The 16,539-nt window shown below is 35.2% G+C and overlaps 4 protein-coding genes across 5 annotated transcripts; 2 read left to right on the top strand and 2 right to left on the bottom strand.

The window, feature by feature from the left end:
- The first annotated feature begins 4,049 nt into the window (after window positions 1-4,049).
- LOC140825072 (zinc finger protein CONSTANS-LIKE 3-like) lies at window positions 4,050-5,601 on the top strand. The gene is made up of 2 exons (XM_073186590.1): window positions 4,050-4,833; window positions 5,161-5,601. Exons 1-2 carry the CDS (start codon window positions 4,114-4,116, stop codon window positions 5,452-5,454), a joined length of 1,014 nt encoding a protein of 337 aa, XP_073042691.1. The 5' UTR covers window positions 4,050-4,113; the 3' UTR covers window positions 5,455-5,601.
- A 78-nt stretch (window positions 5,602-5,679) lies between these two features.
- On the bottom strand, window positions 5,680-7,626 carry LOC140825074 (peptidyl-prolyl cis-trans isomerase FKBP13, chloroplastic). Its single transcript, XM_073186592.1, has 4 exons — window positions 7,197-7,626; window positions 6,926-7,018; window positions 6,181-6,241; window positions 5,680-5,936 (listed from the first exon to the last, which is right to left on the bottom strand). The coding sequence occupies exons 1-4, from the start codon at window positions 7,536-7,538 to the stop codon at window positions 5,803-5,805; spliced, it is 630 nt and encodes a 209-aa protein (XP_073042693.1). The 5' UTR covers window positions 7,539-7,626; the 3' UTR covers window positions 5,680-5,802.
- Window positions 7,627-8,220: 594 nt separating this feature from the next.
- LOC140827956 (ubiquitin-NEDD8-like protein RUB2) lies at window positions 8,221-10,369 on the top strand. Of its 2 annotated transcripts, none has more exons than XM_073190921.1 (4): window positions 8,221-8,381; window positions 9,197-9,302; window positions 9,716-9,977; window positions 10,083-10,369. In XM_073190921.1, exons 1-4 carry the CDS (start codon window positions 8,362-8,364, stop codon window positions 10,190-10,192), a joined length of 498 nt encoding a protein of 165 aa, XP_073047022.1. In that variant the 5' UTR covers window positions 8,221-8,361; the 3' UTR covers window positions 10,193-10,369. The 2 variants fall into 2 exon arrangements, 1 of the variants encoding a protein (XP_073047022.1); XR_012117070.1 differs by lacking the exon at window positions 8,221-8,381 and adding an exon at window positions 8,497-9,064 and having other exon boundaries at window positions 9,726-9,975; window positions 10,083-10,216.
- A 505-nt stretch (window positions 10,370-10,874) lies between these two features.
- LOC140825073 (probable protein phosphatase 2C 59) lies at window positions 10,875-15,809 on the bottom strand. Its single transcript, XM_073186591.1, has 9 exons — window positions 15,523-15,809; window positions 14,822-15,139; window positions 13,690-13,817; window positions 12,789-12,887; window positions 12,539-12,697; window positions 11,946-12,032; window positions 11,751-11,842; window positions 11,381-11,455; window positions 10,875-11,283 (listed from the first exon to the last, which is right to left on the bottom strand). The coding sequence occupies exons 2-9, from the start codon at window positions 14,902-14,904 to the stop codon at window positions 11,125-11,127; spliced, it is 882 nt and encodes a 293-aa protein (XP_073042692.1). The 5' UTR covers window positions 14,905-15,139; window positions 15,523-15,809; the 3' UTR covers window positions 10,875-11,124.
- Between the last annotated feature and the right edge of the window lie 730 nt (window positions 15,810-16,539).

Raw genomic sequence — 16,539 nt, 5'->3', positions numbered from 1 at the left:
TATAAAAAATATAGGAAAATTTGCCTACACTTCCATTTTAAAATCCCCCAGATTAGTAATAATTGTTTCAAAATTTGAAAACACCAAAAGTTAATAATATTTTTCATTAACATCGAATTTTCAAAGGGAATATAATCTGTAATTCACACTTAAATATAAATAAAATTTTAAAACATATAAGATTGGCATGAGATCAATAATCTTTCCATTGCATTGTTATTATTGTTATTTCGATTCCCAAAAGTGAACAGTATAAAGCCATAGACATTGAGCTTAGCCCTAACACTGTTATAAAATAGGATTTTTTTTTTTTTACATCTTCGTGATATAAAGAGAATAAATAAAGTAATTAAAGATGAAGAGGAAAAAAAAAGTTGTCTTGGGTTAAATAACCAATGTAAGAGAGAAGAAAAATGCTTTCCCCACAATACTACACACAAACACGAAGATGGTTCCTTAAATTAAAACAAAAGAAGGTTTTTTTTTTAAAAAAAAAAACTATAGAATTTTGTGGATTAAGAATCATAATAAGGTGGGATGATCTTGTCACAGTGGATGGCCGGCGATCGAGTTTATTCAACAAGAGGGAAGAACACGGATTTAAAGGGATAGCTTTTTAAAATTGTATTTCAGGAAATTAAGTATAATTTATTTTTCTTTCCTAAATTGATTGTGTTTACTTCCGCCTAATATGTCGTGTTTGATACCTTTTGATTTTATTGATTGATACACACATGTATTTCGAGGTAAACCTGATTGAGTTGAATGATTTTCAAGATTATACACCTACTCTGTCACATGATTTTTGCTATACCATCCATATACATGCGCACTTTTATGCTACAATTTGAAATTTCACATTTTTAATCATCTCTATCTACATCATGACGCTCAACAAATAATTAAAATATAAAAAAGATACTTGAAAGCACGCACAAGACATATTGCATTTTCATAAAAAATTGTGTAAAACGGTCTAACGGATCGTATTTTGTGAGACAGATCTTTTATTTGGACCATTCATAAAAAAATATTACTTTTTATGCTAAGAGTATTATTTTTTATTGTGAATATCGGTAGGGTTGACCCGTCTCACAGATAAAGATTCGTGAGATCATCTCACAAGAGATCTTCTCTTGCATATTTACTCATGTGTGTGTTTTTATTTTCTTTTGCGAGTTTGGTTATCTAATTTCAGTTATAGTCATGCATATGCCGATTTTAGGCAATTTTAGTTATTTTTCATCTAATGTCGATGTGACCATACACATATTAGAGGCATAGCGATATATATTAGTGTCACATCAATCTCACGTCAAAAAAATTAAAACTATAAAAACTGCAACAAAAACAAAGTAACTAACTGAGATTGAGATTTAACAACATAAATATTAAAATCATAAAGAAACAAATATACAACAAAAAAATAATTTTCTATAGGTATATATGAAAGAGTGGGTCTCATGTGAGACCGTCTCACGGATCTTAATTTGTGAGACGGATCAACCCTACCCATATTCACAATAAAAAGTAATACTCTTAGCATAAAAAATAATATTTTTTTATGGATAACCCAAATAAGAGATCCGTCTCACAAATACGACCCGTGAGACCGTCTCACACAAGTTTTTGCCTATATGAAAATATATATAAGGGGCATGAAAATTTCATAATCCAACAAATTATCTTAAAAGTAGCACATAAAAAAGCTACGTGTGAGCCAGACATGAGTGGCGTGTAGGGTTTATCCCTTGCACTCAACGACTCGAACCATAAAATCCTTAAATAGTTGTTGCATGTTTTTGGCCGCATCTCCCCGTTATTAATGGTTAGATAACTTTTTAAGGAATTGGTTTTTCTTTCTCAACGATTACTATTTTAGGAGATTCTTGTGATTGTAATTCATCATTTCACGAGGTTTCTAAGGATTTCTAATATGTAGTCCCGTGTGACAATTTACATGGCTGTGTCTTAAAGACACGACAAGGTGTTTGTTACTGGAAAAAAATTAAATTAAATTTAGGGATGGGTAATAGACTATCCCAACGCCAACTACAAGTTTGGAATGGCCCAATATTAATTTCAAGCCGAGCCCAAGTTTACGAGTATAGGGATCCTTCTGAACTTCTTCCCAAACATCCCATCCGCTTTTTCTTCTAGCTTCTCCGCCGCCACAAATTCTTTTAACTTTGATTGTAGTACAATCTCTTGTTTTATTTAAATCATGAAAAAAAAATATTTTAAATATAGACTGAAACAATCTTATTCACAGAAATAAATAACTTCAAAATAAATTTCAATTCATAGATTTTTTTCAAGTAAGTAATCGCTTCTTCTTTTCCCTAAATATTGCAAAAACATTTTAAGTTGGAATCTGTGAGACCATTTTACGAGTGTATTTTATGATACAGATCTCTTATTTGAATCATTCATGAAAAAATATTATTTTTTATGTTAAAAGTATTACTCTTTATTATGAATATAATCTGTCTCACAAATAAAGATTCGTGATATTGTCTGTCTACAAGAGACCTACTCTATATCTTATAATTATAATTAGGTGACTTTGAAAAGGTCATATATAGAGTTTTACTAGAAAACACTGTAGAAGCTAACATATATAAAAGTTTTAAGATTTGTGTGTGTATTGATCAAAGTGCGAAAACAGGATGGCGTGCGAGGCGAACAATTTTTTCTCCTTTTTTATAAGTATAAACGGGACAAAACTATGTTAATTAATTATTTGGGCACAATTTCAACATTCGTGGCAATTTATAAACAAGGTGAAGCCAAACCGAATTGGGCCAAGTATCGAGTTTCAAGCTGATCCATATCCAGTCACCAACATCAAAACATCTAATATACGCAAAGCCAGAGGGATGACATTTTTTTTAAGTACTCGAGGAATTTTCAATGGTTGTATGAGTAGATTTTTCGTGAGACGATCTCATAAATTTATATTCGTCAGACAGATCGATCCAATTCATATATAAAATGAAAAATAATAATTTCGAAATAAAAAATAATCATAAGTTGAATCAAAGATTAATCTCATCAAATTGACTTTTTTTTTTTGTTTTATTTGAAATCCAGCACAACGAGTCCAAAACTATACTAGTGACTCCTAATAAAAAATATGAAAATCTAATTAATTTGAAAATGACAAAAAAAATATAATGTTTAGATAATTATTTCAATTGAATAAACATACCACGCATGTATATGTATGTATCCTCGTAAACTTCGTGGAGGAATGTTATAACTTCGAACATTAAATTAGAAATCTCTTAATTTTAGTAGGATCGAGGCGTTCCCCTCCTCTTATCCGGAAAATCACGTGTAAACTTTGGCCACGAACTACCAATTTGCCTTTTATTTGTTTTCCAGCAATGCGTACATGTAAGGGTACAAGTTGCCCAAACTCTCAAACCACATGGGACCCATACTCATAATGAATCCCCTTGTTTTTTCTTCTTCTGATACAGATTGCACAAAGAGCCAAACACCCCCTTATTCCCACCTGTTTAACGAAGTTTTTCTATGGCTAATATTATGCCACGTTGCATCTTCTCATTGGCCATTTCGTGATCTCCCTTACCCATCCTCTTCTGACCTTATTTTCTCGATCTAAATAATAATCATTTTAGATATCTTTTTAAGTTTATTTAATTAATTCTTGCATCGTATCATGTAATTAATTTGATGGAATAAATATAGTTGAAAATTAGAATAACACGAAGTTGAGTACGCAAGCTATTATAACTTTGACGAGTAGGTTTTTTTGTGAGATCGGTCAATTCTACCGATATTTAAAATAAAAAATAATATTCTTAACATAAAAAGTAATATTTTTTCACGAATGACCCAAATAAGACATATACCTTATAAAATACGATCTGTGAGACCGTGTCACATAAGTTTTTATCATCTATAAGAGCTAATTAAATTATAATCAAGTCAAAATTCGAAAACATTTAAATAAATAAATTCAAAATAAATTTTGATGACTTTTTGATGGTATTATTGGGCCTTAGTGTATTAAAAGCAAGGAAATAGGAGACGGTATTATTTTCCTTCGTACAGTTCTGAAAAGACGAATACAAGAAGAAAAAAATGGTGGGTGAAACTTGGAGCTCCACTTCGAAGATATGCGACGCATGCAAAACTTCCCCCGCCGCGGTGTTCTGCCGGACGGACTCCTCTTTCCTCTGCACAACATGCGACACAAACATCCATGCCGCCAACAAGCTGGCTTCGCGTCACGCTCGTGTCTTCCTCTGCGAAGTCTGCGAGCAGGCCCCAGCTTCCGTTACCTGCAAAGCCGACGCTGCGGCGCTCTGCGCCGCGTGCGACCGCGATATTCACTCCGTCAACCCCCTCGCCGGCCGCCACGAGCGCCTTCCAGTCACCCCCTTCTACAACGCCGCTTCAGCCATGATATCATCTCCCTCCACCGCCATAATCGGGGATGAATTCTCCGAGGAGGAGGCGGAGGCCGCTTCATGGCTCCTCAACGACCCGAGTAGTAAAGTGGACGATGAATCCGGGTCGCCCGAATATAAATCCTCAGAGTACTTGTTTCATGATCTGAATCCGTGTTTGGATCTTGATTTGATATCGTATGAGCAGAAGCTCAAGAATATTGGAGTGATAAACGAGAAAGAGCAGTACCATTGTTCTGATGGAGTGGTGCCGGTTCATCAGTGCAAGAACGAATTCGATTCGGGTCAGATTCCGGGTCCGGTAGTTGACGGGTTTCCTACTTGTGAAGTGAACTATCCAGGATCCAAGCCTTTCGTGTACAACTTCACCTCACAATCCATCGGCCAAAATGTACGTTCTTCATATATCCTTCATTCTTATATTATCTTTTATTATTTTCTTGATTTCAAATATCATTCTTTTTTCGCCAGCTTTTTTGTTTGTCTTATTTCTAATAACAATTAAAATTTATTCGTAAATTACTTTATATTTGAACTCGATTTCGAAAATTAAACTTTTATGCGTCAAGCGCAGATTAATGCGTGCTATTTTAACTTGAATTGCATGATTTGGATTCAGTGGATCATAATACCAATCTATCAGATCATCTTAGTCACTTTTGGTGCTAATAAACTAAAAGTCTAAATCACTGTTTTACTGACTGAAATTGAAAAACAGGTATCATCTTCCTCCTTGGATGCGGGATTGGTACCGGACCACAATCCGATGGCCGATGCAATAAACACATTTGCGACCAACGAGACTATCCCTGCCAACCCGGCCTCCGGGCTCGACAGAGAAGCAAGGGTGTTGCGGTACAGGGAGAAAAGAAAGAACAGGAAGTTCGAAAAAACCATCCGATATGCCTCGAGAAAGGCCTATGCGGAGACGAGGCCTAGAATCAAAGGAAGGTTCGCCAAACGTTCAGAGCTCGAACTTGATTCCTCCTACTTTGTCGTCCCAACTTTTTAGTTAAAGTCGTGGGATTGTTTGCATTTCTTGTTTGATACAATATTGTATATGCATGTTTTGTAGGACCTAATCACGACTTGACGATGTTTTTTAACTTTGATGATGTAACCTTATCTGTGTAATGTGATGAAGTAATTTGTTTCTGCAGCAGACTGTCAAGATTGAGTTTCTTGAATTTTGTTTTCTGGGGTTCAAATGATCGCTTAAACAGTAGGGTTTCAAATATCCAAACAAATATTAATTACCCAAAATTTATTATCGAAACACCAGAAAGAAAAGTTGCCAACATTAAGAAAATTCTTTTTGCTTCTTGCTGAATAATTAAATTGCAAGAATCAAGCAGTGATTCTATGCTTTCCCTACGAATTCGACATCGAACAAAAGAACAGAATCTGGGGGAATAATGCATGAGCCTCCTCTACATCCAGCTCCTCTTATCCCATATCCAAGTGCAGGAGGAATTCTCAGCTTACGTTTTCCTCCTACAAAATCATATGAATCAATATTTGTCGAAGGGATTAAATATGGATTTCTAGCTATTAACCAATAAATCTCAATATTTTTTAGACAAATTAATATAATTCAATTAGATAACAATAAGATAATCTACAAAAAATTCAATCGTTCTATTTGACAAACATAAAAATTTGAGACGAATGGAGATGTACCTACATGCATGCATGATAGAATATAGCACCAAAAAAAAGGATGATATACTAGTGTTACCTTCAGACATGGCTGGAATCCCATCACCACCAAGGATGCCTTCATCCCATCCTTTTATCACCTACATTATCACAAATTTGACGAAAATACTAATTAAAAAATTTATCCAATCTTATGTTTATACTGAAATACTTGTGTATTTATTTCAAATATATAGTCTTGATCAAGATGCATCAAACAACACGACAATTGTGATAATGAACATCTTATGTGATACCGATCATGCGTGCTTGGTCGATCATTACTGCCACTGCTAAAATATTGTGTTGCACTTGGATCGAATTCTACAAATTGAATGTATATATAATGACTAGTATCAAATTATAATCGTTATTGATGGGTTCTATTCGATATTAAACTTGAGATTTTGAGAATAATATTAACACATATCACATAGATAGAGCACATGCTATTAACTCGAATGTCTTTTAAGTTTTCAAAATTTGGTTATGGTATTTGGTTAAATATTATAGTCAAATTGATGATGAGACTGAAAAATGCATATGTGAATGAAAGTTGTTGAATTTTCATATGTCGGGTCAATGAATGGACCAAAATAACCAAAAATTAAAAGTTAATATTTAAAAATTAAGCTTTGAAAACTAAATGGACCAAAATAAATAATTGAACAAGCATAACAAAATATTATTTTCCCAAATATAAACGTGTATTACGATGAAACTACATCCAAAAGTACCCAAACTCATAAAAATATTGATTTGCAAATCAACAGTTACAATATTACCTCACCAACACCAACCCGAAAAGTGAGAGGCTTCCCCCTATCGTAGCTGCTGTCAAATACCTTGCCATTCTCCAGTTTCCCCACATAATGTGCCTGCAAAAAAGGCCCTTTCCCTCATTTTCAACATGTGTAAGTTTTCTTTTTCAGAGGAGTTTTCAGTCTTATCTTAAGAGACAATTAATTGAATACTAATTAAGTTTTACGATAATTTATGGTTCGATCTATATATACCTCGTGAATTGATAGGCATGAAATTAATGCCTCGAATTACCTTGATAAGCTGTCCTTTGACAGGCTCGGGTCCAGTCCCGATTACTTTGTCGCAATACTCGAGGCCTGAAGAAGCTGCGGTGAACTCGCACGGTGTAGAATCAGCTTCCTTGGCCGCCGCAGAATCCTGCTGAGGATTAAGAAACTGAAGAAAACTACTGAAGCAAAAGCCAATCCCAAATGCTGCTTCTCTTCTGCTTATAGAAGCTGAACTTGCCGTGCTTTGTTGTATCTGTAATTTCACACCTGAGGATTTGAAGTTGTATAGTTTCTTGCTGCAGATTCCTGTGGCAGCATTGGTTTTGGGATTGTATGCCCCAGTGGAAAATGGAAGTGTGTTCATGTCCAGTTTCTAGCCAAACACAAGGAGATAAGCTTGGATTCACATCTCGGAAAATAGGGGAAAAAAAGACAGGTTACCTCGAGGGACCGGAGTTTCGAAACCGAGTTCTCAAAAATAAAAAAAAACAAAAAAAAATACACATATATATGAAAAGTCCGGTTCAAAGGACCGAGATTTCTTATCCGACCGAAAAAAACAAAAAAATGGAAGGAAGAAAAACCAGAGGGAAAATAAGAACCGGTCCTTCATTCTTTTTATGAGAGCCCGACATTTCTAACCTGGTTGTGTGTTTAGAAAAATGAAAGGAATGATGATGGTTTGTAACCTCGGTTCTTCGAAAAACATTCCAAATAACAAGAGGTCAAAACAAAAAAAATTATAAGAGCTGTGGGTTAGTTAATTCTGGTATAATACTTCATGTAATTTTGATATGATGTTCATCTTCGTGTCTTTTAATGATCTGTCACTCATATATTAGATGTAAAATTTAAATATATTTCATAAATGTCAGATGAACACGAAATGATAACCATCCAAAACTAATAATAAATTTATTTGTTCAAGTAAAATTATGTTCAACCAAAAAATTTTTTTTAAATCAAATTAATGTCTTTTTAAAAATATTTACAAATAACCCGGCACATATTAACTAACTTATAAAACACCCCACCTCACCCATGCCGAATTCCTTCTCCAGTGTCCATCTTACGGTGCCGGGTGAAGAATTTGAGAGAAATCAAGGGTAAAATCAAGCAGATCTTCGTGAAAACCCTAACTGGAAAAACCATCACACTTGAGGTCGAGAGCAGTGATACCATAGATAATGTTAAGGCCAAAATTCAGGTTCCATTTTGATGATTGATTCCTCTGATCTTCAGCTATTTTAAATTGGATCATTTGATGCTGTAATGCTGATTATATTGTTCTGTTTGTCAAGTGTCAACGATATTGAAGGAACTAGAGTTCTGAAATTGCTATTTTTTCGTGATTTAAGTTTGGATTTCTAGTGGTGGAGCTGAACGAGGTAGAGGGGTGGTGGGCACTGCATGTAAGGGTGAAACTAGAAAGATTCATAAGATCTTGCTGAATATGCAAAAATATTGCATATGAATACAGAACATACTCCATACTGAGATGGGCGACTGACCCGCTAGCGCTGAGCCTCCTTCCAGTTACGAGCCACAGAAGCTAGCAAACAAATGCTATAATAGCTATGATGCAACTTGAAATAGAGTCATATATTGTTGCAGATTTGATCGTTAACACCATCAAGATCAGTTGTATTGCGTACTTTGCCAAGAACAAATTAATGATTCCAGATCAACCAACTAGTCTATGATGTATATGCAGCAATGCACCAGAAAAGTAAAATCAACTTGACAGAAACAAAGAAAGTTAAGCCAACAAATTTAAAACACGCCATCGATTTACATGGTTTGACCAATGTGACCTACATCCACGGGAGAGGAACCATTTTGTTAAATCAACAAGTCTTTACAAAGCTTACACCAAGAATAAGAAATATAGTATGAGATTTCAAGCTCTCAACTTTTCGGCCCTTATTCTTATCTTTTTCTATCCTTTGTTCCTTGTTATTATTCTGAATCCTATAAGTTTCTTGTGTTTTTGAAAGCTCTTGTATCTTCCTTTTATACCAGCAAATTACCCCAACTAATTCAGTTACCCTTGGACTTGAAAGTTTCTATCTGTCATGGCCGTTTAACAGACCGACTCCCATGCTGTGAGGACCAAGAAGTCAACCTTGTGAGACACCCATTCCACATATATTGTTGCTGATTTCTATAGTTTGTTGTTTCTTTTTGTTCTGCATATATTTTGTGTTTAAGCATTATGCTTGGTAATTGGAGTCCTGGAAGCTGGCCTGTAATATTTGCAGTTCGGCTTGAAGTCGATAACACGAATCAAATATTTTTCTAGCCAGCTCGAAAAGTTTGTGAACTGGCTCAGTTCGTTTACACTCTTAGCGGAAAGGGTTTGAATATTGGCACGAAAACTATTCATTTTCATTTTTCACCTTGTTTTCCTCATCTTTTGATTGGGGACGAGCTGGATGTAATGTTGTATGGTAAAACATTGATTTGTTTTTGCAATTTGGTTTCCATAGGAGCTCATCTTGTTCTGAAACTGATTAAATACGCCGCTCCCTGCTCTTCCAGGACAAGGAAGGTATACCTCCAGATCAGCTGAGGCTCATATTTGCAGGTAAACAGTTAGAAGATGGCCGAACATTGTCAGATTACAATATCCAGAAAGAATCAACGCTTCACCTTGTCTTGAGACTAAGGGGAGGGACGATGATCAAGGTTAAGACCCTCACTGGGAAAGAGATTGAAATCGATATTGAGCCAACTGATACCATCGACCGGATTAAGGAACGAGTCGAGGAGAAAGAAGGAATCCCTCCAGTGCAGCAAAGGTGTGGTACATTTTCTTTTTCTGCTGACTGAATCTTGATTTGATTATTGATTTTGGAATTTAATATATTGGGCCATATGGTTGAAACAACATATTTTTTGTATGTAGGCTCATACATTGGTAAGCAACTTTCAGATGATAAAACTGCCAAAGACTACAACATCGAGGGAGGCTCTGTTCTTCACCTGGTTCTTGCTCTAAGGGGTGGGAGTCTATAAAGAGCAACTGGGATTCCATACGCCAGTTTATTGAAATATTCATGAAATTGTGATTGTGTCTTCCCTTATTTATGTGTCTCAATTATGAGAATTTTTTTTTTCTGTGAATCCTCTAGTTGGCGGTTGAATCATATTGAATCACGGGATTGATTCACTGAGGAGAAGTAATTCATCATTTGTGAGTCCGGAAAATTGTTTCTATTTGCTCTAATGTCACTTTGTGTTACAACTACATAGTGGTGTTTCATAAACAAATGGACAAAAATGATCGATGAGCTGCTGGGAAGACTCTCCGATTTAAATCCTTCTAAATTTGTGGCCGTGTCAACTACGCGATGGGAATAACGGTTATCTAAAGTGGTATCGTTGGGGGCACCCATAATTTGATACATTTGCATTTTTTCGCGAATGGTTATACATTTCCATAAGCCCCCAAAAGCGAGCCAATGTAGGCGTTGGTCGGCGATATTCTTTTACAAATGATCATGCAATGTCTTTTAGTTTCAAGATCTTTTTCTAATTAATGGACTAATATTTTGGGTTTAGAGTTTTACATCAACTCGAGAGATGAGTCCGTTCTGCTAACGTAGGAGCTCTACTCCTGTCTACGTTTTCCCTAGTGCTAGGATACTGCGATCAGAAAAGTACGGCGCATGGATCTTCCAAGTAGACATCAAAGAAATTACACAAGGAAATAACATTACACATCAAATTAAAGACAGTCATTGCGTTGGATACCTGAAGTTACACATTTCCGAAGAACAAATTTTAAGTAGAGCATAACTTGGCATGATAGGTTTCTGTCTTTTCTACACTTCATTGGAGCACAACTCTTTCTATTCGTGTTCGTTTTGTCTTCGTTACTTCTCCAATCTCGACTAAATAGAGAAATGGAAGAAGCATTGAACCACCATATAAAAGCATTTTATGCCTCAAATTGAGTTGCTATTCGAGGGTTCATCTTTGTTGGTCAAAAAACGGACAACAACGATGGTGATATTATCGGCACTTCCTCTCTGATATGCTTCCTGCATTAGCCTCTTTGCTGCTTCTTCGGGCTCTTGGATCAGTTTAGTCATCGAAACGGCTTCCTGTAGATAAAGTATTAATTACAAATATATTCAACCTTGGATATAACAGCAAGAATCCAGATTACACAACCAATAAACTGAACCCAAAATGTAGCACCTCATTCGTAACAACGTCCCAAAGTCCATCACTTGCGAGGATAAGGAACTCTAAGGTGTCATCAACCTTTTCCTCCTGTGGAAAACAAGGTATCAAAACATTGGATAGGATCACCAATGGTTTTACTAGAAACGCCTTACATAGACCCCTTGAAGGCTTTAGCCATAACGCTTTAAAATATCAGGAAATGACAAATTTGGGGCCACAACACACACGACGATCAGAATCATCAGATGTTCAAACAAAAAAGATCAAATTTCATGATAACACAACAATTCGTCCATATTTTCTTTCCATCAAAATAATATGATAGTTTGCATGATATTGACTTGTTCACATTTATCATTATAGGAGAGTCTTTACAGCACACCTGGATTTCTGGATCCGCGACAACATACTGCTTCAACAGTCTATCACCAAATGCACGAGATACTGCAAGCACACCTCCAACTCTCCAAGTCCCTATAGAGAGTATTAAATCAGTATAAAGCCAGAAACCATTCACACCGCAAGAATGATACTAAATAATAATCGAGAATGAAAAAGCTATGGTGACTACTACTACCTGCCCACATTACAAAACCTCCAGCATCTTCAATTCTCCGTCTCTCATCTGTTTGGTCCGGCTTGTGATCTCGGGAGACAGCAATGGCTGAAAGATACAACCAAACCATTTAATCCCGTGGAATAACAAATTCCAGAGTGAATACTCCATGGAATAGATAGTATATTGAGTACAGTCAGCATCCACAAAGATCAGTAAGCTAGTATTATTCTAAAAAGTTCAAGTTCTAGTGCTAACTGATAATCTTGCTTGTTTAATTGCATCAAATATATACTCCCTGAATTTAAGGGTTCTAATTTCAGTATGTAGCGTTGTAAAGTGTCGGTTGTTGTAACTAAGTTATTATAAATAACAGTATCAGTTCAACTCAAGTATTTAATCCATATAGCGCCTAAATGTTGAATTTCCACTCTTGTACGGCGAAAGCAGCCATACAGGACTGCAGGCCATCACTGATATCCAAAAAATGTGATCGGTTTTAATTGGCAATGACTTTCATTCTACATCTAAAGATAAAACTGATTCAACGAAGATTTCAGTTCGAGTAAATTGTCTATAGAGATGCTTAAAAGAACAAGGCATGTCGATCTTACCATTACCAGCCCGGCAAACGACAGCTCTGGAATCACCAACATTTGCCACCAATAAACGGTCACCAACAAGGATAGCCGTGGAAGCAGTTGACCCTGCATCCCTGTTCTGATTATTTTCAGATTTCAACAACTCCGAGTCTGTATGACGGTATGCATCAGCTGGAAAGGAAACAAGACAGCAAAACAAAGCGAAAAGTAAGAGAAGCTTGTAATATAATGTAATAATTGTGATGAAACATGAAATACATACCTATAGCCAACTTGGTGTCTGAAATAAATGTTGGGTGCCCGATCAGATTACTGAAAAGGTTTTTTTTAACATATTCTGCAGCTCGAGCTCCACCATGACCTATAATGGCAAAGACAGATACACAAGTGAAGAACTGCCCCAAAAACATAGAATTTGGTAAACTACTACAAGTCATTCAGCAGTAAATTCTAGATCTAGGAAAAATAACACGGAATAAATTAGGTGAAACTATAGGGACCTTCAAGAATGTTGACCAAAGAAAATCAAGAAAAGAGTAAAGTAGACATATATTATGCTATATATTACTTGTTAATATGAATGTGCTGGATGACATTTACTGACTTTTGAATGAGATGAGTTGTTCACATTAATTTGCATATCGATGAATAAGGTAGATGTTACTGATTTCATTAGTTCTTGACCTGCCACATTTGTCATTTACATCTCCTCTGTCAACGGTGTTTATAAATTTATCAAGAAAAAGACAACGAAGTTAATGAAAAACTTAGCACATGGAAAATTTCCATATGTTAATTATGGGGCTAGAATCTACACCATAGGTCTTCTAACCCTTAGAAAGGGGAAACCGTGAATACAATCATCCTCCATTGCAAGAAAACAATAAAACTTAAGGATCGTTGCATGTCCAGGAGAAAACCCTAAATATATTTACCTGGACCGCTGATTTAATGGATTTTGGAAGGGCAAAATGTGCATTTTAAAAAAAGGTATAAAATTCAAAATTTGCATCTTGCCTCCCGCTAGATCCGTCCCTGATAGTAACGTGGTATTAGAAGCTTGTAAAAGTAGATTACTTGTTTCATTCATGAAAATTTTGAAGACAAACTTGTGTAAACTCCAATTGCCTGGAGAGAAATTGAGAGAGAGAGGGAAGACATACCATCAAAGACACCAAACAGACCAACTATCTCTCCATCTACACCATCAATTCTTGTCTCGTAGAAATCCTCCATCGAGGACCTTTTACCTGGAGCACTTGCATATCCGTAGCTGAACTTCTCATTCTGACTGCAACAAGGTAATTAGGGGTATTAAGGGTTAGACCATATAACATGCAACATGTTCTTCTTTCTGAGATGAACATCCATGAATATCTCGACAAGATATGATGAAACAGAAACTTCAGTACTGTACAATTTCAAGAAATTTAAACCAAATTGCTGCTGTTCATACATACCATGCATGAAAGCCCAAAAATGAATAGAATTTTTTGGCGTCAAAAAGTTTGTTGCTTATTCATCTTAACAAGTTTCCAAAGCCACAGATAGCGTCAATTATACTAACAAAACCACATTTTCTCAGCAAAAACAAACAAGTCCAACTTATTTGTCATATATACTAAGTTAAATCTCATAGATGGGAGAAGTATCATTTTTACAGGAAAAAAGAAATAGCAACACAGGGAATATGAAAAATTAAGTTTTTCCGAAGCTTTTTCACAAAAAAGAAAGGATAATCTAAAAAATATCCATCATAACGACAAATATAGTCCAACAGACATGTTATAAGCACCTAAATCGTGCGGTGCCGATAACGTATGTGACAAATGAAAAATTCATTATTTCCATTAAAACTTCTAACAAAAACAAACTTTTTTCCGAAATTAATGCAAAGTAGACACGACAAAATGCGACAAAGGTTTTACAACTAACTAATCAGAGTAACCACACGTGACTCAGACCTCAAAAAACAAGTCACTAGCCACCTATAGCTGGTTAGCAGATATTAAGATTGATGAAAAGATAATGAACGAAGGGCATGGAATTTTTTTTGACTGCACTTTGTGCATGATCACATACAAAGAACGGTAAATCACATTAAAGAATGCAAGTGGTCGATAAATAACAAGAGAATTTGATTCATAAATCAGAATGAATAAGCACATATTTTCTTGTTAAATAATAAAAGAATCTTGATTTGGTGAGCAAATTAGAAACCTGAAATAAAATCAAATCAAATAAACAACATAATCGATAATTCAAATTGGCATGAAACATGGACAAGACGATCACCTGAGGCCTCCGCCGCTGACGGGGGCGTTGTCAACTTTGTTTTGGCTGGTAGATTGCGACAAAACTGAATTGAGATAACCCATATAACCAATCTCAACCTTATATTCTTTATGCTGAGTCCTTTTATTGCTTCAAAATTTTGACCTTTTCAAATCAAATGCAAAAGGATCAAGTTCTCTTGCCCTCTGGCAAGAATGTGCAGCAAATCTAGATAACCTAAATAGGAAAATGCTTATAGAATTGGTGCCAAGAAACAACTGTTACACCATCACAGCATCTGAAGTATTTTCAATCCCAAGAATTGATTTACCATCCAACCTGCCAAGAAAAGAAAAAAACAAAACAAAAGAAGAGAGTAAAAATCCCATCAAACGTAACAGATCTAAGAATATGCAAGGGCATGAACTTTATGAGCCACAAAAGGAGAAGCGAACAAATCCAACGTCCTCAATTTTTTAAACCCTTGATCAGATTACATAGTCGAAATACGGGATACATCCAATACCCGCCACATAAAAAATTTAAAACTTTTTCCCATTTTCTCGGCTTCAAAAATGAAATCTTTTATCACAACATGACTGAATAACTTCTTCAACGGTGACTTAGTGTTACGCTCATCAAATAACATAAATACATAAAAGAAAACCCACAAAACATAATTAATTCAACATACAGAGGCATGCGTAGAAAGAGATACAGACCTGAAAGATGGACTGCAGAAGAGAGCCATGAGAGAGAAGAAAGACGAGATGAAGAAAATATCAGCTTATCTTGTAATAGCACAATAAATTATTGCCATGGTTTTGAATCAAGAAAATGGATCAATGATTAGTCAAGATTAAGATAATCAACAATCAACAACAAGAATAATAATATCATAAAAATCCTTCATATTTCCTGTCTTTTCTGGGGTTTTCCCATTTAATTTCCAGGAAGAAAAGAGAGAGAACTCGTTTAAATGCGATGATTTGTCTTCACTTGTTATGGGTGGTTTTGGGGTCCTACGCATAGCCGAAATTAAGGGGATGAAGATTGAAAATGAAACTTGGTCAAAACACAAACTTGACGTGTAACTTTAACTCCGGTTTCATTCAAACAACGGGTGGGCTAATTAATTTTACATTCTAATCTGTGTTGAATCATCTGAAACCAAACATTTCTATTATGTTTTGAAATTTTTTGTCACTCAAAAAATTTTGCTTCTTTTAAAGAGAGTTTTAAATTTATCAATATCAATTTACAGGTTACCGTAACGTAACATCAACGATATTAGTTGTTGTAAAAATAAAACACTTATCAAATATTTTAACTCAAATTTTACCAATGATTAAAATTACAACATTATTATATCCATATATTGATCTTATCATTTAGGAATCGAATGTTGTGGTAATTATTTCAAAAAATGCATTCAATAAATTTAAAGCAAAAATTTGTGTGAGACGGTATCACAGACTTATTTGTAAGACAGATCTCTTATTTAGGTCATCTACGAAAAGTCTTACTTTTTATGCTAAGAATATTACTTTTTATTGTGAATATGACAGGTTGTTAAGATCCATGAAACAGTCTCATATGAAACCCACTCTAAATTAAAAACAAGCTCTGGCTTTGGATTGTTTTTAAAAGATTATTTTCTAAAGGTTCAAAAGTCACGCGAGAATCCATTAATTTTCACCACACGAACAACAATATTTGCCCACATATTTAATGATCAT

Source organism: Primulina eburnea, chromosome 3 (assembly GCF_022965805.1).
Source record: "Primulina eburnea isolate SZY01 chromosome 3, ASM2296580v1, whole genome shotgun sequence".
In the NCBI taxonomy this organism is placed as follows: domain Eukaryota; kingdom Viridiplantae; phylum Streptophyta; class Magnoliopsida; order Lamiales; family Gesneriaceae; genus Primulina; species Primulina eburnea.
The sequence above is the reverse complement of the archived record's forward strand: the minus strand, read 5'-3'. Positions and strand labels throughout refer to the sequence as shown.

Bases quoted from the DNA above. Each gene is read 5' to 3' on its own strand.
- LOC140825072 (XM_073186590.1), top strand. From the start codon at position 4,114: ATGGTGGGTGAAACTTGGAGCTCCACTTCGAAGATATGCGACGCATGC. The intron at 4,834-5,160 runs GTACGTTCTTCA...ATTGAAAAACAG, and splicing joins CACAATCCATCGGCCAAAAT to GTATCATCTTCCTCCTTGGA.
- LOC140827956 (XM_073190921.1), top strand. From the start codon at position 8,362: ATGTTAAGGCCAAAATTCAG. The intron at 8,382-9,196 runs GTTCCATTTTGA...CTTTTATACCAG, and splicing joins ATGTTAAGGCCAAAATTCAG to CAAATTACCCCAACTAATTC. The intron at 9,978-10,082 runs GTGGTACATTTT...TTTTGTATGTAG, and splicing joins CCCTCCAGTGCAGCAAAGGT to GCTCATACATTGGTAAGCAA.
- LOC140825073 (XM_073186591.1), bottom strand. From the start codon at position 14,904: ATGGGTTATCTCAATTCAGTTTTGTCGCAATCTACCAGCCAAAACAAA. The intron at 11,843-11,945 runs GTAGTAGTAGTC...TACTCTCTATAG, and splicing joins AGGTTTTGTAATGTGGGCAG to GGACTTGGAGAGTTGGAGGT. The intron at 11,456-11,750 runs GTGTGCTGTAAA...TGTTTTCCACAG, and splicing joins TCGCGGATCCAGAAATCCAG to GAGGAAAAGGTTGATGACAC.
- LOC140825074 (XM_073186592.1), bottom strand. From the start codon at position 7,538: ATGAACACACTTCCATTTTCCACTGGGGCATACAATCCCAAAACCAAT. The intron at 7,019-7,196 runs GTAATTCGAGGC...CCTTTTTTGCAG, and splicing joins TCAAAGGACAGCTTATCAAG to GCACATTATGTGGGGAAACT. The intron at 6,242-6,925 runs GTAATATTGTAA...GTGATAATGTAG, and splicing joins TTCGGGTTGGTGTTGGTGAG to GTGATAAAAGGATGGGATGA.